At 44.9% G+C, this 23,883-nt stretch overlaps 1 protein-coding gene across 1 annotated transcript in view; it reads right to left on the bottom strand.

The window, feature by feature from the left end:
* The window catches only part of NBEAL2 (neurobeachin like 2), a 177,274-nt gene that overhangs the window by 76,449 nt on the left and 76,942 nt on the right, over positions 1-23,883 (bottom strand). Inside the window, 6 exon segments of the mRNA XM_061587044.1 lie at positions 1,460-1,545; positions 6,763-6,845; positions 7,737-7,861; positions 8,743-8,824; positions 18,381-18,545; positions 21,492-21,580. Coding sequence (XP_061443028.1) covers positions 1,460-1,545; positions 6,763-6,845; positions 7,737-7,861; positions 8,743-8,824; positions 18,381-18,545; positions 21,492-21,580 — 630 coding nt within the window.

Here is a 23,883-nt window from a genome sequence, read left to right as displayed (position 1 = left end):
AGAGCAGCCTTTCTCAGCCTTTGGGTCACCAGATGTTGCTGGATGACAATTCCCATCATTCCTGGCCATTGGACATGCTGGCTAGGGCTGATGGGAATTGTAGTCCAGCAATACCCAGGGACCCAAACGTTGGGAAAGGCTGCTTTAGAGAGCATACTTAACATGCTATTAGAGAGCCGGGGGTGGGGATGGGCAAATTGACTTTTCTGTGGCATATCCCACCCTAACATACACACACAGCCTCTTCAGTTTCCTTTCTTTTTAAAAGAAGTATCTTTTGAAAACATTTATTCTCCAGGAACTTTCCAGGCACAACTACTGCTACAGATTTAAATCTGTCTAAACCAGCCTCCTCCAACCTGGTGCCCTCCAGATGACGCTGGATTCCCATTGCTCCTGGCCAGCATGGAAGATGGTCAGGGATGATGGGAGCTGGCAGTCCAACCACATTTAGGAACATTGGTCTAAACTGGGGGGTGGGGAATCTTTGGCCACCCAGATGTTGCTGAACTACACCTCCCATCATCCTTAGTGACTGGCCATGATTGGTGGGGTTGTAGGAGTTGTAATTCAGCAACACTGGGATGGCCAGAGGCTTCCACCCCTGGTCTAAACACCTGTCCCCTCTTTCCAAGAAATCCCAGGCTAAGAATCCCTTAATCATCAATTGTTAACATCCTCATCTAAATGAGGAATTTCCAGGATTTGGAGAAGAGGAGGAAGACTATGACACTCAAACTGGTATATAACTTTTCAGTGTAGATATGCCCTAAATGGATCTACCAGTAGTTCCTATTAGTGTCCCTTACCTTCCCTCCATGTATAATTTTAAAAATCAGTTTTAAATAGATGAATCAGGTTTGTTGTGGCTTTTTCGTTTTGCATTATTTTTATCTTTGCCACTCCAACTGCTCATTGGTGGATGTACTGGTGGAAGTATATTTCTAACATTATTTTATCATTGAGTTAGCTTGGTTAGATTTTTGGCCCCTGATAAAAAAAAAATTGGGAATCCCTTGGACAGATGTTGCTCCTTCATCGTTCCAACCAATGGCTTTCCCCAAAAGAACATCGTATTAACGGAGCCAATACTGGAGAACCAGCGTGGTCTAGGAGACAGAGCACTGGGAGTGGATTGGGAAGACCTGGGTTCACATACCCATAAGCCACAAAGCTCCATGGAATAGCCTGAGGCGGTGTTGTTGTTCAGCCTAAATACCTTCTGAAGGAAGAGCATAATATAAATGCGGTGGACACAGAGACATGCATGAAAAAAACCTACACCCCACTGTGGGCCAGGCCACAACTAAAAGAGCAGAATGAAGACACAGAAGCAGACACATTAATTACACCACCACCATGGGACAAGACTGGAGGATTTCTTCTTCCCATGCTCCTTCTGAAAGCACAGCCCGAAATTTCACAATGCGATGAAGCACATAGTGAGAGGAAGACTCGCCTTAGCTCCAGAGATAATGGCTCCGAGGAGGTGGATGAGACGCAGCTGGAGGTACTCGGGGAGCTCTCTGCCCTCTTCAAAACACTCTAGCAGAGGAGAGAGGAGAGGAAGATTTAGCCTTGGAACCATGGATCCAAAGCCAATGGAACTCAGACACTTTAGCTAAGGGAAACTGGTATGCCTCCCTCCTTGCATCACACACAGAGCTGTTAACCACCTTCCCCTCTGCTCCCCCCCCCAGTTACAATGGCCCTGAACTGAGTGGGACACGGCAAAAAAATAGATTTCATATTTAACAGGTTCTTTCGCATGCATCCGTTGCTAATGTGGCATATGAACACTGAATAGATTGGCCAGGGATTTGGGCTGTGTGCAAAGCACCCTTACATTGTGAAAGTGGGAGGTGCTGTGAGCCGATGTTGATTCCCTCTGCTTTGCAACATCCTTTCTGTTATCAATCGGCAAAGAGAGTTGGGGAAGGACAGCCCTGGACAAGATCCACCTGCCCCAGTTCTAGATCCGTGCCATCCAAACCCAGAACAAACCGGATTCCGCCCAGCCACCTTCCCTTCAACCAGCTTTCAACTGATGGCTGTCAGTTCAAATGCTTTTTTCCCTATCTCAAACCCCTGATGGGGGAAAATTTGGTTTCCCAACTTCAGTGATTTCCTCTCAAGAACGGGATGCTATAGAGACGACAGCACTATGACCCCAGAGGCAATGCCAGTCCCAAAGATGGGTGACTAAAAGCTCCATGTTCCGGCATGCCCATGTGGCATGTGTCTACCATGGCTGGCATGACAACATGGCACTCCCACGCAATCCACAGGCCTCCCAAATCCACCCTTTCAAAATACCTTGGGGAGCATCTATACAACAAGCAATTCCCTAACTTTCCACCAATTAGAGCACAACAGAAAAGCAGCTCTACTTTCACTTCCCACAGGGCCGCGGCTTGTCGGACAAGCTTGGACTACCATAGCTGTCAACATGACACCAGACAAGGGCCCACCATCTTTTGTCTTTTAAACAGGCCTTAAAGACCCACCTCTTTACAGTGGCATTGAGCAACTAATTTGATCTGAGTTGCAGAACTAGTATTTTCACCTTAGCATTATAATATTTTTGGCTTTTTAAAATCACATTTTGAAATGTTGCTTTGTGGTTTTTGTGGTGTTTTATATGGTCTCAAAAACTGCACTTTTTTGTATGTTTGACACCTTTCCCTCCACCTTTTTATCTCTTTGATTATAAGCCATTGTTTTAAACTGTGAACCACCTTGAGTGATTTGGAAGAAAGGAAGTACATTAAGGGAAAGGAGAAGTGCAGGAGCCACAGCTCAGTGGTAGAGTACCTGCTTTCCATGCAGAAGGTCCGAGGTTCAACCTACAGCATCTCCAGAGAGGGCTGGGAGAGACTCCAGTCTGAAACTCTGGAGAGCTGCTGCCAGCCAGTGTCAATGACACTGAGCTAGATGGACCATTGGTCCAATTCGGTAAAAGGCAACTTGCTATTATCCTTGGCTGAGCAAGGTAAACATAGCCTGATCACCAAGTGACAATCGTGGTTGTGCAACCATGCAGTTATGACGTGGCTGTATTCAACCCCCAAATAGCCTGGAGAAATCCCCCACTTGCACTAAAACCATAAGAACTCAATCAATTTAAGCGCTTTTCAGTTACAGACACCTGGCAGAAAAGCCCCTGAAAACTCCAAGGGATATTTTGTTAAAAAACAAACTGGCCAACTGTATCTGTAAATCCATTGCCCTTAACTAATTTGATGGTTTTTGAAGAAGAGTCACTGGCACCACCCGCGGTCCAGATTTTTCTTCTCACGGAGCTAAGCCTAGCACCTTTTGACTGTGAGCCCTTCAACATCACAGAGGATAAATAGAAAACAATAAAAGAGATACATCAAATTTAGATTGGTGGGGCAAGCGGGGGAGAGATAACAGTACCTTAATGCATGGAATTAGAGGAAAATTACACCTCCTCTGCTTTTAAAAAAATATTTAGTGCTCATAGATGCACTTGCCACCTGCAGGAGGATATATTTTTCTTTCAAGCTTACAGTGACCTCTCCCCACCCCTCCTTAAAGCTGACATGTGGATCTAATAAATATCTTGGCAGGAGAAAAAGCTGACAATGCATACTGGTAGGAGCATTTCATCTCCCAGGGTGAAAACTTAAAAAAAAAAAGAGTCACTTAATGCAGATTAATCGCTCTTTAATCACCCCTTCTTAAAAACTGGCAGTCATAAGAGACTTGCCTTCAGCGTTCTGAAAATCAAGTTTATGGGAAGACATGAGTTTGAAAATGTCATCTGTGGCTAGAAGGGGCAGTTAATTCTGAATCTGTTCATCTTAAGTAAAAAAGGGCGTCTGATCTTGTGCACAAACGGCTGGAGAAGCAGCTGCCTCTCATTCTGATGCATGAGCTTCCTACATGCTGCAAGATTTTTATTCGCAAATTTTAGTGCAGTGCACTGGCCGAGAGATTGAACTATATAAGTCAAGTTGGGCCTGGTTCGATTCCTATGGGGTACAAATCTCACCTCTGTCATAAACTCCCAGGAAGCCTCGGGCAAGCCAATCTCTCTAAGCTAAGCCTCAGCAAGCACACATGCATGCATGCATGCACGCACACACACACATATACATATAAGGCATATGACCTACCTTACAGGATAGTTGTAAGGAACACTGATCTATCTTACAAGATTGCTGTAGGGAAGCCTTTCCCAACCTTTGGGTCCCCAGATGTTGCTAGACTACAGTTCCTATCATTCCTGACCACTGGCCATGCTGGCTGGGGCTGATAGGAGTTGTAGTCCAACAACATCTGGGGACCCAAAGGCTGCTGTACAAGCTATGACCTGAAAACTAACACACAATGCAAATGTTATGTTTTAAACAGTGGTATTCCAATATACAAGTGAACATACAGGTCTATCCACACTGACTAAAATGATCCTGTCCGTGAGATTTGCTTCTCGTCCAGAGGACTTGTAACCTGCGTTACAAATTCCTTAACACTTCTAGTATAAGACAGGTTTTATGCACTCAGGTGAATTTTGTAATCTGTATAAGCCATAAAGCTTGCTTGCTTTATTTTGCATAATTTCTCCTGATTTTGCTAGCTATAGGAAAGGCAAAGAGATAAGCAGAGCACTGAAGCAGCATCCCACAAACACTAGAAAACTTAAGTCAGTCCATCTCTCCGTTTTCCAAGATTTCAGTAAGCACTGCCTATAAGGACTAGGAACACAACATTTTGTTGTTGTTTTTAAATGAATGCTGAGAATCTCATGAAATGGAACTCTGTGCTCAACACTATTTTCTTGGCTTCTTTGTGCATTCCTATAATGCACACACACACACGCTATAGATCCAGTTTAGAAACTGTTCTGATAACTACCAGCAAAAAAAATAAAAGTAGAAAAAATGTTCATTAGCATTTAGCAAACAAAACAGTATGTGTAGCATTTTACTCAGACTGGGTATCACTGACACATGATTGTTACATGATAGAACACTCCTCCAAGAAAATCAAGGAAAGCAGACAATAACACAAGGAAAAAGAAGAGAACGTCAAGTCCCAAAAACTTGTCATTGCAGGAGCATCACATCACCATCATGTCCAGTAGGGAAGGGGTCATCTATCTGATTCCGTTCTGTTTTTCGATTCGTCAAATGGGCTGCTAGTTCCTGTTTGCTATAAATTGTGCTCTGCTAGTTATCGCGATCCCCAGTTCTCTCCTTTTTTCATTTATTTTTTGAAAAATTACAAACTTTTCTGTTACGCCTTAAACTACTGTATATTTATATAATGTATACAGCAGCAGCAGATTACAAAAATAGTTACATAAATAATTATGTAACTCCAATGTGGATTTTAAAAAAATTATGGTGTCACTAACAGCCATGAACGCGCACAAAGAGTGGGAGCCTGTTTGGCAATGAGAAAACTTGCAGATTATCCCAGAATTCAACACCAAATCCCATTTTGCGAATATTCTACACCATTCCGAGTGTCTGGGCAATATTGCAGTTTTGAGCAGAAGTCAGACAACATAGAGAACCCAAATGTCAGCATGTTGCATAGAGAAGAATATGAGGTTCTGTAGTTGTCATATACTGAAGGAAAGTTGTTGTTAGTTTTTAGATTAAGCTGTTTAAATCTAGGGTCACTTTTTATGTAATGTTTAAACCACAGTTAATTTTTAACGATGGTTTAAGGCGATTGAGTAGTGTGCTGGAACACGCTGCTCAGTTATTCTTGATTTGCTCCTTCTCAACTCCAGACTTTGCTGTGCTTGGAAGGGAACAAACCAGAGGTTGCCTTGCGTTACATGTGAACTAGCGCTTATGGTCTGTTTCTCCCCAAAGAAACTATAAGAGGCAAGCCAAGAACAAACCACAGCTTACCACTTGTGGTTTGTTTGGGGGAAACAAGCCATGAGTAGTGGGGTGGCCCACTGCTCATTCGCCTTAAACCATAGTTTAGAACCGCCTACGCCTCTCCATGGGACAGGGGATCCCAACCCATCACCTGCCTTAAATGAGAAAGCAGCAAATCAGGAACTGCTGAGTTGTGTGCACCAATGCACTGAATGTTTAGATTAATAAGTGAGCCAGTTGTGTGTGAGCTGGGCCCTAGAATGTCTTGCTTAATTTCAAACTCTCATCCCAAATCACTCCCTCCAAAAACAGCCAACGTGATGTCCTCCAGATGCGGTTGGACTCCAACTCTCATTAGCCCCAGCCAGTACGGTCAATGGTCATGGGAACAACAACTGGAAGATATCACGTTGGCTACCCCTGCAGTGCAGAACCAAATTGTGACTTGCACGCCACATATGGACACGTGTAGGATTGCAAGACTGTTGCCGCCACCAAATCTTTAGCACCGTGCTGGAATTTTGTGAAGTTGATTTTTACGCACAATGTTTATACTAAAGGTTGATACTGAAGAGAATATTCTATTCAGTTATTAGTTGTGTTTTATAGATTGTAGACTGTAGTGCTTTTATTTTATTTTATTTTCTGTTTAAGATGCTTTAACTGATGTTGTACACAGCTAAGAGTTTCGCTTAAATATATACGGTACATAAATTGTCTAAGCAAATAAAATGCTGGAATACACAGTTGGAGAGCCCATTTTGTTCCAGGATGGGAAAGCTGTTGTAACAGTGGGATTGACACTGAACACAGGAATATACACAGTGCCATTCTCAAGAGAAGAAGCCAGGAAAGGCCCCAGATTTGGGAAGAGAATAAGTGACATCGAAGCATTTACCTTGGAAAAAAGAATTAAACTCTTGAGGCAACACAGCTGGTGCAAACTTGTATTTGTTCTTCTCTTTCATGCTGATGATCTCCCTAGGAGCGGCAAGAAATGCAAGAGAACACGAGAGAGGCTTTGTAACATGAAGCCAGCAGCTTTAACACATGGTGGTCTAAGACAACACCAGCGCAATCCGCCATGAGAAACATTACCAAGGCCATGTGCTGGGAGGAGGAGGAGACAGGAACAGAGGAAGCTGCCTTATCCTGAGCCAGACCATTCACCCACCTGGCTCAGTACTGTCTACACTGACTGGCAGCAGCTCTCCAGGATTTCAGGCAGGGAGTCTCTCCCAATCCTATCTGGAGATGCTGGGGATTGAACCTGTGACCTTCTCCGTGTAAAACAGTTTACTACTGAGCTATGGTCCTTCCCCAGTTATAAGCACAATTCCAATTGTTCCCTGTATCTGAAGTCACATCGCACAAGAATGGAGTTTGGCAGCTGGCACTAGATTCAAGCCTAAGAAACACAGCAGTCACTAAGCCTCTCACCCCCAAGCAAATGTCTTACTGATTTTCTAAGTACAGTTGATTAATTAAAAGTACACTGAAATCATTTTAATACTGAGTTTAGATGTCCAACCTGAGGCCCTTGCTTCAACAATCCCGTGTGACATTCTCTGTTTACACAAGAGCACAGGCATTTAAGATCTCAAGAGTGCCTCCAAACAGCGAACACTTAAATGCATTTCTATTGCTTTGTGGCAAGAACGCAGCAAAACATAACAATATAATTAGTCAAGAAGATCAACACGAGGACCATTTCCATCAGGAAGCAGAATCGACTTGGCAGCTGAGCAGCACCAGGCACCCATGTGCTCCTCGACAACCACAACAGATTTGCAAGGTACAGCCCACTGAACTATGGCCAGATCCCAGTTTAATGACCGGTCTGCCCTTCTACACCAAGGGACACACACTCACCCGCTCAGCTGTCTCCTCCACGTCTGGTAGGGATCAAAGAGGCACTCATAGAGGTGCAGTGCATAAAGAGTTATGTTCTCCAGCTGACTCCTGTCATGCAAGTGCTGCCCCTGGGTGTTCTTGAGCTGTCAAGGACGCAAGCAACCCAGTCAATCTGCTGATTGCAGTTTTTCTTTGTTTCTTTTTAAAAAAAGCTTTTTCTCTAACCAAAGAGCTAGTTGAAATATATTCACATCATTAAGTGAGCTTTTGAAGATAGGAAAAGCTGGGATAGGCCACTGTCACTCATTTAATTCATCAGATAATGAGGACCCTCCAGAGTCAAAAAAAGAAAGGGGTGAGGGGGAGGAGAGAGTAGGAGTTTGACTTGAGGGTGGCTCCAAAGAAAAATCTTTAGAAGGTCACCTCTGGGGACTGTTTTGTGTACTGTAACAATGGTCACAAAGGAACAAAAAGAAAATGAGTGTTGAAAGGGATTAACCACTTATTTATTTTATTTGTTAAATTTATATTCCCCCTTTCTCCTAGAAGGAGCCCAGGGCTGCAAACAAAACACTAAAAGTACTCTAACATCTTAAAACAAAACATCTTGGGGAAAAACCTTTAAAAACCTTTTAAAAAGCAATTCCAGCACAGAAGCAGACTGGGATAAGGTCTCTACTTTTAAATGCTTGTTGAAAGAGGCCCCATCATGCTTCTAGTCCATATTGTTTCTGCTCATACTTGTTCAAAGGAGGTGGGAAGGGACTGGAGAGAGAAGGGTGGACTAAGATGCTAACAGTAAGTGATTGAATGTTCCGGCTGTATATACTGATTCTCATCCCAAGTCCCATGAAAACTCCTGTCTCTTCCCCATTATCAAATCCACCAAGTTTCCCCTTAAGAACTCTAAGCTAAGCAAGTGAATTAAGTCGCGCAGCCTTCAGCCACTTGCTATTTCTTGGTTCCTTAGGAATCTGAAGCAGCCAGACCTGGCTAACATACAGCACCAGGAATTCAAGCTTACCTTGTCTGAATATGCAGCCAGCAAACTGATCACTTCATGAACAAAAACTGGGGGCTGGTCGGTTTGGACGTTTTCCAGATTCCTGCAAAGAAGCAATAACGGATGAGAAAGAATCAAGCATTCAAGCAATCATTTGGGGAGGGCACAAAGTCCTTTGTTGTCTGCAACAGAGAGACCCAGAGCAGGTAAATTTCTTTACAGGAATGCTAATGTACTGCAAAAGAGAGAGATAATGGTAATGTTCATTATGTATGAATGAGAGCCAGTGTGATATAGTGGTTAGAGTGTTGGACTACGATCTGGGAGACCAGGGTTCGAATCCTCACATAGCCATGAAGCTCACTGGGTGACCTTGGGCCAGTCACTGCCTCTCAGCCTCAGAGGAAGGCAATGGGAAACCCCCTCTGAATACCGTTTACCATGAAAACCGTATTCATAAGGACGCCATAAGTCGGGATCAACTTGAAGGCCATCCATTTCCATTATATATGAAGCACCTCAACGCTAGGCAGTAAGAAGAGAGTGTGTGGGAAAGGTAAAGAGGGAGGGCTGCTGTCCTGAAATACTTCAGATGCAGAAATTTGCATAAATGAATTTGTAAACATGAATGTACAGCATTATGAATTCCTGGAAGGCTTTAGGCGACAGTCAATTTTCTAGCCCTCAAGGTCTGGAGAAACTGTAGGTGCTCTTTTTGCAAACTACATGCTAAGTGTCCAGTATTCCAGAGGGCAGGGCTGCCCATCTCTTCTTCCATCACATCCCCTCGACCAGCACAATGCCCTCCGATATCTGACAAAGGAAAAACTACTGTAATAGGCTCGTGTGATGCCTACAAAATGGGCAAGTAATTTTCTCTATGGGATCATGTCGCTGATCAAAGGGTTATAATTTCTGAGTGTGCATATTAATATCAACACACAAACACACACAGAAAGGCAAACAGGTACAGCTAGCAAGATGCCGAAATTAGGTACTAGGTTCCACGCCCACTAGCAGTCTGTAGACAAAGAGAAAATTACTTGAGTCGCTTTCACTTAAACTGCCCTCTTCAAAATGGTTAGGACAGACTGCAGAATAACTGGTCCCTCCAGCCAAAAAAATTAAATAATTCAGATTTGAATATTTAAACTGAACACGGAGACAAATATAGACAAAATCCCCTGAGGAAATCCCCACAATGCCAGTCCAAAAAATTCCCACCAACTTAATGTCAAACCACCCACCTTGCACACACCTGCTTGTCATACAGGGGACTCCCCAGTGTCTAGATTCAATTCTCTGTCCCCCACTCCACATTTTACCCAAGGACAGCTGAGTCCTCTTGGGGTTGCAACCTTTTTCCGCACAGGGCTCCAGTGCCTTTCAGAGCAGCATAAGCAGCAGCAATTCCGCGGTGACCAGGACTGGAGATAAGAAAAGCTTTTTCAAAGGAGCTCTTTTGAGAAAGAGGGTCAATCCTGAGTGTTATGGCCTGACCCTAAATAGTAAGGGGGGGGGGAGAATCCACTTCCATTCAGCTTTAGTCCTCATACTACTTGTCCTCTCCAACTCAATCCTTTAACTCCTGGAGAGAGCAAACTCCCTTAAGAAGACCACTGCTGGATCAGGGCAGCAGTCCATCTAGTCCAACACCCTGTTCTCACAGCGGCCAACCAGATGCCCACAGAAAGCCCACAAGCAGGACCTGAACACAAGAACACTCTCCCTGTCTGTGGCTTCCTGCAGTTGGTGTTCAGGAGCATACTGCCTCCAACTGTGGAGGTAGAACACAGCCTTATCCTCCATGAATCTGTCTAATCCTCTTTTGAAGCCATCCAAGTTGTGGCCATCACTGCCTCCTGTGGGACCACATTCCAGTTTAACTCTGCGCTGGGTGAAGTACTTTCTTTTGTCCATCCTGAATCCTCCAACATTCAGCTTCATTGGACGTCCCTAGGTTTATGAGAGAGGGAGAAATACTTTTCTCTATCCATTTTCCCATCTACTGAATATATGTACACTGAGTTTATAGAAAACACTGGGATACTAAGCCACACAGCTCTCCCCTGTTCAGATCTTGTAAGTTCAGGTCTGTGGCTTCCTTTATGGAATCAATCCACCTCTTGTTTGGCCTTCCTCTTTTTCTACTCCCTTCTGTTTTCCCCAGCATTATTGTCTTTTCTAGTGAATTACCCAAAACACCCATGTTTTCCAATAATTCCACCGTGGGTTTCAGAACAAAGTGTGCCAACTGAACAAGATTGTGCACCTGTTCCCTTTTCTCTTCTCTCCCCCCCTCCCCAGCAAAAAAACCCCCATGTGTTTAAATCTCAGTTTTGTGTATTTTAAGAGCAAGCTTGTTAGGTGAATGCATTTTGTTGGACACAAAAGAAAACACAGCCCTGGCCTAGTCTGGAAGAAGTCCATGAATCAAGTTCACACGTGCATTCCCATCCAGAAAGAGTGCGGGGAGGGGGAGGCACCATCTTTTGCTGGAAACCCTGAGTGAACGCCATTATTCTGAACAAGTAAATCTCAGCTCCTGGATCAAATCCACATTGCCTCTTACATGGCCCAACTCCAGAGAGTTGACCATGTCGACAAAGTGGCTTGTTTTGGTGGTGGCGGAGAGATGCCTGAATGAGAAGACTCCCCAAAGAGGCAAGTGGGGAGCCACCGAGCCAGCCTCCTCCACACTTCATCACCGGCCTACTTCAAAAGCATTCCTGGCCACACCATCAATAAGGGCAGCTTTTGCAAAGCCTTCCCTTCCCCCCCCCTCCATGATCAGAGAAATTCATTTCAGGTCGCTGGCCCCAGGGTACGCAACTGTGCAAGAGAAGCAATTATCAGCTAGGTCTTATCTCTGGCTCGCAGACTGCAGGCCTCACAGGAAGAAAAAGAGAGAGAGAGAACAAGGTTTTCCATCATGCCAGACCAAGAATAACCCACACAGCTTTGGGGGTTTTTTTTAAAGAAAAAGGCCCCAGGGAGAACAGCAGCCCCAGGGAGAACAGCAGCCCCAGTGCTTCGCCATCAACGGGTGGAGCAGGAAGCAACGCTGGCCAGAACAGAGGAAGGAAAGGGAGCCTTGATAGCTTATTATTGGCAAGGCAAGAGTGTGCCAAGGCTCCAGAAGTCGCCGGAGACCAAAGGTGACAAAAGGCCAGAAACGACCAATTAGGGGCCAGAGAGCTCAGTGTAATCATTCAGTTTCACGCTCTCCCTTCCCCAAGAAGTGGGAAGCAGAGGGCATACAGGGTCAGCTTCCTTTGGAAGAGAGCACACATGTAGAAATGGACAACATCTTTGTAACCGGTCCACAGGGTCATTCGAGCAAGCACAGAAACAGGCAGATCCACAGCAACATGACTCCAATAAGCCAAAGCCCAGAACGATCCAATCCCCCACGTCCCCAAACACATACTCACAACACTCTACTGATTTAGGGGAGGGAAATAGCTCAGTGGTACACCTGCTTTGTATGCAGATGGTCTCAGATTCAATCCTTGTTATATCCAGTTAAAAGGAGGCCAGGTAGCTGGTGATGGGGACAGAGCTATAATTCCCAGAGTTCCCTGGAGAGAAGAATTGATTGTTAAACCACACTAGGAGTGATAGCTCCGCGTGGGAGGGTCTCCGAACCATTCTCAGCACTATGGTTCCAGAATGCTTCAGGGAAAACCATGACTGTTTAAAGTGGTACAATACTGCTTTAAATGTATAGTGCAGATGGGGCCTCATAGCAAGCCTCAAGAGAAACAGAGTGGACTAGTAACACTACTCAGTGGTAGCACCCTGGCTGTGGAACAGCCTTCCCAGGGAGGCTCGCCTGATTCCATCGTTGTGGTCTTTTGGGCCTTTCTGTTCATCCAGGCCTTTTAAATAGCTGAGGTCATCTGGGCCTCTCAGATTTTAAGTCTGGTGCGTGGCACGGGGAGTTTTCTTTTTTGCATTTATGTAGCTTTTCGTTTTATGGTTATATCTTATTTTGTATGCATTTTTTTTTAAAAAAAATTTGTAAGCCACACAGAGAATGTTAATTTATTAAGTTTATATCCTGTCCTTCCACCCAGAAGGAGCCCAGCCAGACCTTGATGTTATGGGACTGCCGCAAATACCCTAAATGAATGAATTAATAAATCAAAATAGAGATCACCCAATTTCCCACACTCAAACCCAACACGCCGGGGCTACCAACCCACGATGGCACATCTCACACACGCAGCCTCCAAAGGATTAAATTCTCTATCTTATCCTTTGTAGAGACCCTCAGCTACTCCCATCAGCTACTGCTTCATTTGGCAAAGTGTGAGGTTTCATGCGTTAGAATCCAGAGGGGTCAAACAACATCGTTCTAGCTGGATGCGGCAGGAAGGGCAAACAGCTGTTCTCCTTGCACACCCTTAGAACAGTTTTGCCCACAGGTAGCCCTTACACCCACAACCCAAAACAAAACCAGAGGAAGGCAGCTGGAGTTAGGCTTGGCGAAGGAACCTGTGTTATAAATCAGTCAACTATTTCTTTTACAGCAGGAGGAACGTTTCCAGTAATGAAATACTGCAGCGAAGCAATAAACTTAAAACACCACAAACAAGCTGTGTTGCTTAAAAAATGTGCTTGCATAAAACCTATTTGCAGAGTCAGGAATCATTAGCAAATAAAGCAAGCTTTGTTTATCCTAATCTTTACTTTGCATATTTTAACGTGGTCAACATAAAAAGACCCAATTCTTTTCTGGTGTTTTTTTTTTTTTTTGTACCAGTGGAGAAAAGAGTGTTGGCCTTGGACAGGAGAGGCTGGGGTCAAATCCCCAATCTGCTCTGAATTTTATGGCTCGCTCTTGGGACAATGCTGGGAAGGTATGATCTGTCCAATACCTGTTAAATTGGGGATTATTTGAATGAATAACCAGATCCTGCAGAGAAGAGCCACAAAGTCCTAGCCTGTTTGCTTCTGTCTCTAACCGTCTGTGATAGTACAGTAGCCTTCACCAACCTGCTGCCCCGCAAAGGTTTGGGGGGTACAACTCTCATCATCCCCAGCCAGCACAGTGAGTTGCAGCCCAAAGCATCTGGACGGCACCAGGTTAGCAAAGCCTGTTGCAGAGCAACCTTTCATAGCTTAAAACCAGGATGAAAAGCCAGGATCTCCATTTGTCACAGTGGCTTCCTTCTCACTGTTTATCCAGTGGGGATGGAGCACCTACAATAAATGGATCCTGCCCCCTAAGAAGTTGATTCACTTTCTTTCCCCAGTGACTAAAATGGGGGGGGGAATATTTTTTTTAAAAAGGTGAACTCTCCCTTGAAGAATGAGGCTGGGCTCCGCTTCTTCCTGTCTTTAAAACTACAGCATGCTATGCCGTCTAAAGAGTTCTGGGCAGAGGATATCAGACCTCTCCAGCCTGTCAACATCAAATTTCAGGTTCGTTACTTCTGCAAGCTGTCCCTAAAACTAGAAGTTGGAAACTAAAACTCTGGCTCCTAGGGGCTGGAACCACGTAGGTGCAAAAGCAATGCCCACGCCTGCTGCCACCATCATGCCACATGTAACACATCAAAACCTTGAGCTAGTGGCAAGAAATAGGTGGTGGGGGTGGAAGAGACCGGGCAGCAAGCTCCCAACTTCAAATTCAAGAGGCCGTAGTTGAAACCGCCCCACAGCCTCACCTGGACTACAACTCCCATCAGCCCCAGAAAGCACAGCTTCCTTTTCACCCACAGTTAGCTGGCTGGGGCTTATGGGAGTTGTAGTCCAGAACATCTGGCGGGTGCCAGGTTGACGAAGGCCGGCCAAAGGTGATTTTCAGACGTGAAAGCTTTGTGTTGTTGGGCCTGCATTGCCTGTTTTGCACATGACCGCCCTCCTCTGATGCAGCAAGTGAACAATGTCAGCGCCACGGTCCCAAGACCTGCATGATTCTGGATGGGAGATTTGCCATCGCTTTATCCCATTGCTGAAATCCTAGCTTTCACGGAGCTAGGAGACGGAAGTGCAAGGGCTGAGGTTGGGTTAAATGGAAGGGTCCCTCCCGACCACCTTAACTTATCAGGAGGCCGAGTGCCTACAAGTGGCTCTTTCAACGACCTACATGTACAAAACTCGCATGAAAAACCTGGGCCGCTTGTTAAGGCCTCTGTTGGAAGCCAGGCTCTATTCCCAAAGAACAGGAAAGATGTCCGCCTCTCGCAAGACCGACGGTCTCTCAGGCTTTGCGGGCGAGGAGAGAGGAGATAGGGCAAGAGCCGGGAGAGGATATTTTTAAAGGGCTTAAGAACACAGAAGTGCTGGAAATGGTGGCAGACTCGTTTCCATGGAAACAAATAGTGGAGGGAGATCCCACTGCTAGGTTTTGATACTGTAGCAGAACGACGAAGGAGACCGTTGGGGTGAGTGGGCTTGGGGTAGGGTGGGGGCCAACAGCCTCCCCCAGCCCCCAATTCTGGGGTCCCTGGGAAGGGGCAAGAGGAACACCATGGCCTGAAGAACAAGGAGAGATTGTTTCAGCATCTCTCTTTCGTACTTGGTTTGCCAGGTCAGAAGTAGTGGTTTCTGAAAAAGTCAAATTGTGTCTTGTGGAACTGCCATATTCTGGAGTAAGCAGGATGGGGAGCAACAACATTTATCTCAAAATGGTGGCTCTTGGGTGCCTAACAGGCCTGACAAACAGTTATCAGGGATCAGGAGGCAGATTACCACCAAAGGGTGCCCTGTTGTAGCATCCTAGAATTTCTTGTGGACAGCAAACCGTCATAGACTAAAATGTTCTGCACATTGTAATAATAATAATAATAATAATAATAAACTTTATTTCTACCCCGCCCTTTTTCCAATAGGACTCAGAGCGGCTTACAACTAAAAACAACACCATTAAAACATACAGAGTATATTATTAAAAAAGAATTAAACTATGAGAAAAATTAAAACCATAAAATATAGGTTAAAAACAGCGGACAATTTAAAATAATAAAATCATATAATGTAATCACCAAACCTATGACACTTAATCCTGGTCGTTCTCTATCCCAAATGCCCGTTGAAATAAAACAGTCTTTACTTGTCGCCGGAAAGACGGCAAGGAGGGAGCTGATTGCACCTCACTCGGAAGGGAGTTCCACAGCCTAGGGGCGGCCACCGAAAAGGCCCTATTTCGTGTCCGCGTCATATGTGCTTGCGAAGGTGTGGGGAACACAAGAAGCGCCTCACCTTAAGATCTCAAATCCCGGACAGGTTCATGTAGGGAGATAAGATCTATCAAATAGTCTGGACCTGAGCTGTATAGGGCTTTGTAGGTCAAAACCAGCACTTTGAATTGTGACCGGAAACAAATTGGCAGCCAGTGGAACTGTTGTAACAGGGGAGTTGTATGGTCCCTGTAACCATCCCCGGTTAGCACTCTGGCTGCAGCTCTTTGTACCAATTTAAGTTTCCGAACAGTCTTCAAAGGCAGCCCCATGTAGAGCGCGTTACAGTAGTCTAAGCGGGATGTAACCAAGGCATGCATCACCCTAGTCAGATCAGGTAGCTCCAGGAACGGGCGCAGCTGGCGCACCAGTTTTAATTGAGCACATGCGCTCCTGGATACAGCAGCAATCTGGGCCTCCAAATTCAAAGCTGAGTCCAGGAGTACACCCAAACTGTGAACCTGAGACTTCAGGGGGAGTGCGACCCCATCCAGCACCGGTTGAATCCCTATTCCCTGATCTGCCCTCCGACTGACCAGGAGTACCTCTGTTTTGTCAGGATTTAATCTCAACTTGTTTGCCCTCATCCAGTCCATCACTGATGCCAGACACTGGTTTAGGGCCTGTACGGCTTCCTTGGCTTCAGGTGGAAAAGAGAAATAGAGTTGAGTGTCATCAGCATACTGATGGCACCGAACCCCAAAACCCCGGACAACCTCTCCCAACATAAGCCTCCCAAGTTGCAGAATGTAAGTTGCTCCCATACTTAAAGGCCTCAAATTAGTTTGTTGCAGACTCCAAGCAATGTATCTCCTATAAGCAACTACTGTTGTCAAGGGCTTCCCTTCTGCCTCTCCTAATATGTCAATTTTTCCCCCAAAAGAAAAGAACACTCCTATAAAACTAAACTTAGAATTTCAGAAGATGATTCACTGCTGCCACCCCTTAAAAAAACCCCATAATGCCTAAAATAGGTTTCAAATCGAGAGGAGAGAATAAGATCAGGTTGTAACCCTTGTATATGGAAACACTGGGGGGAGGGAAGAATAGCATTGCCCTAAAAATTTATATCCATGGCTTCTTGGTACACAGTCACACTGTGCCATAAAAATTAAAATTCACGAGCAAGCTCACCAGGATTTACCTTGCAAGCACCATAAATCTTCATAAATAAGTTTATATCCACCAATATATTTACTCATACTATTCTGTGACACATTACCCTTTCTCATTTTATGAAATATTTATGCATGTATATAGTTAAATTTATCCTTCTAATAATTCAAATTTGGGAAAGACTTCACAAAAGTTGAAACCAAAGAGAATCGCCAATTTAATACATGGCAAAACTCAAATACAATACTGAAGGGTCTCCACATAACGAATTCCCTCTCATTCTCATTCTTCTACTAGCTGGCAATATTTTAACATCTTGCGCCTCCTAGCAACGCCTGATCTCTTTTCTGCATTTCTAGTGCTACATCAAAATTTTACATTGTAAAGTTAGCATACCTTGCCCTATTTCCTGGGCTCGGTGAGGTAACAGTTTATTTATGTATTTATATTATAACTTATTTTTATTAATTTAACTACGACTACTACTACTACTACTACTAGAATTATAGTAGTTGGAAGGGGTCTATAAGGCCATCAAGTCCAACCCCCTGCTCAATGCAGGAATCCAAATCAAAGCATTCCCGACAGATGGCTGTCCAGCTGCCTCTTGAAGGCCTCCAGTGTCGGAGAGCCCACCACCTCTCTAGGTCATTGGTCCCATTGTCATATGGCTCTAGCAGTTAAGAAGTTTTTCCTGATGTTCAGTCGAAATCTGGCTTCCTGCAACTTGAGCCCCTTATTCCGTGTCCTGCACTCTGGGACGATCGAGAAGAGATCCCGGCCCTCCTCTATGTGACAACCTTTCATGTATTTGAAGAGAATAATAATAGTAATGGCAGCCTCTAGACAGTTTCCAACGTGCTTAAGATTTGCATCTGGGCAAGGCTCCCAAGACCTCCTCTATCATTCAAGTATCTCTTAGAACTCACTTGTTACGGAAAAAAAAAAAAGGTATGCATCTGGAGAGATTTAATTGCTTCCTTACCCATATTTTCAGATTTCAAACTGGGTGAAAATAAGATCAGAGACTATGTTCTCACTGTATCTCATCTAGTAAAAATAGACAGCTAAAACACGGTTACCAATGTGGATTGGATTTTGCATTTCAAAACAAAAACTGATTCCACCACATCAGTTTCATGTGTTGAGTAAACTGAACTTGACCCACACAGGAGAATGTTGGTGTTTTAACACCTCATAGTAAATAAGGGCTGGCTCTCATCCCTAGGACACATTCACACAGAAGATTATTGGGTAAAACTGCGGCTGCAAAAGCCACCTAACAGTGACTGCGCCACAAGCAGAAGATGAGAAGCAGCGCTAGCCAGAGTCCAAAAAGAGCAACAAGAATACCTGCAAATAATGATGAAGAACTTGACAAGCAACAGAGCCTGGTTGAGGCCTGCCTCAGGCACCTCATGACGAGATATCTGGTTAACACAATATGTCAGCTGCTGGGTAAGCACATGGAGGACGTCAGAGGGAAGCAGCGGAATCTCGGAGATAGAGTCCTCTGGCCTAGGAGCAGAGACAAAGAAATCAAATAAGTTTGCAAACTCTCCTCCACGTAAACCAACCTCTGAGAACAGTGCTAGTGTAAAACTGGCTGAGGCCGATGAGATGCATTGGGTGGCCTTGAGCTCTCAGCCTAATATTCTCAACAGGGTTGTTGTGAAGCTAAAATGAGAAAAACCTGCACTCCCCGGCAAAAGATTACTCAGAATGTGATCATAGAATCATAGAATAGTAGAGTTGGAAGGGGCCTATAAGGCCATCAAATCCACCCACCTGCTCAATGCTTACCAGACAAATCCTAATTTAGAGTATCTGGGCACCACAGTTGAAAAAGAACTAATAGGACAGGGATGGGAAAACTTTTGCACCCAGAGGGCCGCACTTTGGTTCGTTAATTTCAATGGGTCTTCTCTGAGTAGGACTTAGAGACAACCCAGAGATTGGGAGCAACCCATAGTTGACAATTCTGTGAAGATACTTGAGCGATGTCCTAAATAACTTGGCCAGTTGAGAGCACATGGTGTCGTTCGTCTTTTGGTTGGTCATTGAGTATACAACAGTACCCAACTGTTCCTGAGCTGGCCCAGTTCTAAACCAATTTTGGCCATGTGAAGCAAGCATCACCCATCTTTTACTGATAAGGAGCTGCAGTTGGTCAAAGAGCACCTAAAAATAGCCAGAAGACTTCTGTCTGGGAACACATGTTGCCAGTAGCACACCATCTCTGGTCATGTGCCAGGAATCCTAAATACTGGGACATTCAAATGAAATGGCCCAGGATGAGTCCGTGAGAAATGTCTACAACTCAAAGACTACCACCATGCCACCCAACACAATTTATCCCCAGACATATACTGCATATATATCATATATTTAAAGTACATTCCCCCTGCAAGAATCCTGGGAACTGTAGTTTGTTAAGGCTGCTGGGAATTGTAGCTTTGTGAAGGGTAAATTACAGTTCCCAGCATTCTTTCAGAGGAGAAAATGTGCTTTAAATGTATGGTGTATATGGAGCCACACATGTAGGGCATCTTAAGACTGCAAGAAGCCCTTTCGTTCTAAATTGCCTCCTCTGTTCTGTTTTAGAGAGACTGCAAGACTGAATACGTTCGAGACCAAGAAGTTTGCCCTACTCACAGGAAAAGGAGCAGTAGGTGTCAACTGTAGGAGAGGAGACTGAAGGAGAGGAGACTGAAGGGTAGACCTTTGTATTGTGGAAGACATGGAATGTATCAAGCGTGGTTAGAAGCAGTGTGGTGGGGGGGGGGATAGAGTGCCAGCAGAGGATCAAGGAGACCCAGATTCAAACCCCCACTCAGCCATAAAGCCCAATGGGTGACTTCTCAGCTAGTCTCTCTGCCTCTTTCTCAGCCTAGACTTCCTCACAGAGTTGTTGTGAGGATAAAATTGCGTGTAGAGCTAGGTAAGTGGTAGGGGGAGGGTTAATGTGATGCACACAGGCATTGAAGTCCCCTCCATCTAACCGCTCAAGGTTCTGTTTACCTTCCAGTTCAACATCAGGGATTTCTCCATGTACCGCCTCTGCATTTCAACTTTCATTAGAACTAGAAACTTGTCTGCTTTTTAAAGAGTGCCTGTAGTTTTCAGAGAACCAGTGTGGGGTAGTGGTTAGAGTGTTGGACTACGACCTGGGATACCAGGGTTCGAATCCCCACACAGCCATGAAGCTCACCGGGTGACCCTGGGCCTTTCACTGCCTCTCAGCCTCTGAGGAAGACAATGGGAAACCCCCTCTGAATACCGCTTACCATGAAAACCCTGTTCACAGGGTTGCCATAAGTCGGAATCGACTTGAAGGCAGTCAATTTTTCCATAGTTTTCAGATTTGCAATCCAACCTCATAAAAGCTTCTGGAGGCAACCGCAAACACTCTCTTGAGCAAACTTGCAACCACCTCTCTAGCAAAGATATCTTGGTGTTTTTGAGGGAGGGGGAGGCGGCATACATCATTTCAGGAAGAGAAACTTTGCGTTGTATATCAAATCACATAACCAGAGGTGGAAGAATCTAACTTTACTGATCCAAGCTTCCTGCACAAAGGCCAAACCACTGTCCACCAATGCCTCACAGATTCTGCAAAAGAGAGAGTGGATGCATCGCTGGAATAAAGCACTTGTAATACGTACAGAGCCAAACACGACAAGACAAGGTGAAAAGATACATAATTCTCTCACAGAGAGAGAGAGAGACAGAGACAAAAGGGGCAGGAAACTGCACCACAGATGGATCAGCTCAAGCAGTTCTTGCATCAGGCACTTGTGTGTGGCAACACAATAGCAGTGTGGAAACCAGGAGTGCCTCTGTGTTAATCACAGGCTGAAGGAGCAGAGGAATGAAGGGAGGCTAGAGGAGGAGATGGCTGAGGTGGAGGCCTCAAGGCAAGTTATTTCCACAAATTGCTCTTGGGTGGTTTTCAAGTTACACACACCTCCGGGTATTTCTTATCATGCAGAAAATAAATCCTTAAGTAGATCCTGTGAGCTAAGGCAGGAATTGCAATCATGCAAGCACCTATGGAGGGTTGTGTTAGCAGCTCAAGCTGTGACCAGCCCATCTGTTGGGCAAAATGGTATAATAAATAAATAAATATCCAGGCAAGCAAAAGAGATTATTTACGTTCAAGGACACATCTGAGCCAGATTAAAATTCACTTCTGAAAGGGACAGAGCATGGGCAATGGGGGGGGGGAGTGTGGCCAGGACAGAGTCTCAGTGGCTGGACGGAGAGGTGGCAGGGGGAGGGTTAGTGGGCATTTGTCCCCCTAGGTCTGAGGTTTCTTACCCCTGTGTTTTATCATCTTTATTATCCAATTTTTCATTTAGCCACCTCCCATCTCACCCTCAAGCTGCCCCTTAAGGCAGAGCTGGCCACCAAGCACCCACATGCCCGTTTGTATCGCTGTTCTTCTGAAGCATTTCTGTTTACCTTCTTGGTTCCATTGAATGCACAGCAATGATCTTCTCAAAACTTGCAACAAATGCTTCCAGCCATTGTTGCAGGTAGGCCAAGTCTTTCTGGAAAAGAAAGAAAAGAAGCGATTAAAAAGTGTAATCCCTTTTCTCACAGATTGAGAAGTAGTCCAAAATTCAAGCTCTCCCTGAACTGTATGTTACAGCCCACAAGAAGGCGATCTGGCTAAGAGGACCACTACTTGCTTGCAGCCAAAGATCCTAAAGCTACAGGGCCACTCCAAACTCTCCTTTCTTCCCTCAACCCCAGAGCCAGTTCTACCCTTCTTACTGTATACATGACCAAGCCAAGACAGTCAGCATTTTCTGCAAACATTTTGCAATTTTTTTGTTAATTCCTTGTTAAAAAATAACCCCACTTACTCATTTAAAATTGTCCTTTCTGTCTGTCTTCTGCTGTCAGTGAACATCACTGTGAGCTAAATCTGATTAGCAGCATCAGTCAACGCACGTGGATTTACTGATGTCTTGAAACATCAATGAGATGTTGAGTCATAACATCATCCAATTCACTACCTGATCTCTGACTTAGTGGGATCCCCCTTGCGGCTAATTCAGGAAGAAGAAAGCAACAGAAGGCAGGCAAACAATTGCACCAAGCTATATTTACATATGAAGAGTTTTATCTGTTGTATTTCTACTCTGCCTTTCCCCCCAAAGGAAGCCCGAGGGAGCGTAAATGGAGTCCAATGTAACAAAAAAATTTACACAAGCATATATAAAAACTGTAATAAAACAATAATACATCCCAGCAAGCACAGATAAAAAGAGACCTGGCTTCGATTTCCGACCAATGCAACTGAACATTGGGAAAGGGCTGTAGCTCAGTGGTAGAGCATCTCTTTAGCACACGGGAAGGTCCCGGACTAGCCCCTGACATCTTCAGGTAGGACTGGGAAGGACACACTGCCTGAAACCTGGGAGAGCTACTGCCAATCAGTGCAGACAGTGCTGACCATTCTGTGAAAGGCAGCTTCCTAAGTTCCTAAGATGTGAATATTTGTACAATTTTAAGCACTTTTTTTTTGAGGGGGTATTTGTAATCTGCTTAATTGAAAGTTTTGATTGGAAAATGAAAAAATGGACTGCCTTCAAGTCGATCCTGACTTATGGCGACCCTATGAATGGTAAGCTGCTGCAGGCTACAGAGTCAGAATTTCAGTAACACCCCTTGTTTCTCCTGCCATCTTCTTTCTTCTTCTGTGTCTGCTGCTTCCTTAGACGTTCCCCTGCTGCTCCTGCCTCTGACCCTTTTCTCCTTAGAAACTCTACACACAAAAAAGGCCAAATCAAATGGAAATGGAAATGGACTGCCTTCAAGTCGATCCCGACTTACGGCTACCCTATGAATAGGGATTTCATGGTAAGCGGTACTCAGAGGGGGTTTACCATTGCCTCCCTCTGAGGCCAGTCTTCCCCAGCTGGCTAGGGCCTGCTCAGCTTGCCACAGCTGCACAAGCCAGCCCCTTCCTTGTCTGCAACTGCCAGATGCGGGGCAACTGGGCTCCTTGGGACTCTGCAGCTTGCCCATGGCTGCACAGGTGGCAGGGCACGTAACCCCTGAGCCACTCCCTTTAGCTGGCCCTTGACACCCAGGAAACACAAGCGGGGATTGGAACTCACAGACTCTGGACTCCCAGCCAGGCTCTCCTCCCCACTGTGGGAAGCTTCTAAATGGTCAACACAGCCCTAGTTCTTCCCGCTAGTGGTTTTGACCTTCCTGTCTGATGGCCTTCCTATTTGAAAGCAAGAGCTGAGCCATGTAAGTGAATATTCTCTACACCACAACATCTTGCCTACTGTCCCAAGATAAGTGTCTCCAAGCCTCAAGAAACAGCCAAATTCAAGTACTGCAATACAAGTCAATATGAGGAAGGGATTCTCAGTTTTGCTTTACTGCCAGCTAAGCAACCCTCTAAACACACTTTTAAACAACCCTACAGTATTTATATCAACAGAACCACTGAATCCAATCTAGATCCATTACAATCTCTACACAGCCGGCCGTTCCTACATCTCAGAGGCAGAGATCGTATACGGAATGATATAAGAATGGGTTGAGAGTCTTCAGACAGCCCAAACAAGCTTTGCCGCATGCTGTGAACAAACGCAAAGGTCACCTAAGGAAGTTTGATCCAATTATACATTCTGCCCTATTTCCAGAGGTCCAGAATGGTGATATCATGGCAAGCACATCCGTAATCATATGGGGAAATTGCTGGGCTACGAAGCAGCACTTTCCAGAGAGATTTAAGGGGGTTCAAGTGAACTACAAACTGAACACAAATCAGCGATGTGTTACTGTGACAAAGAGGCAACTTCTAGTTTAGATACGCACATGACCCCCA

This window comes from Rhineura floridana, chromosome 10 (genome assembly GCF_030035675.1).
Source record: "Rhineura floridana isolate rRhiFlo1 chromosome 10, rRhiFlo1.hap2, whole genome shotgun sequence".
In the NCBI taxonomy this organism is placed as follows: Eukaryota; Metazoa; Chordata; class Lepidosauria; order Squamata; family Rhineuridae; genus Rhineura; species Rhineura floridana.
Note: the sequence above shows the minus strand (reverse complement) of the source record. Positions and strands in the feature narration are given on the sequence as shown.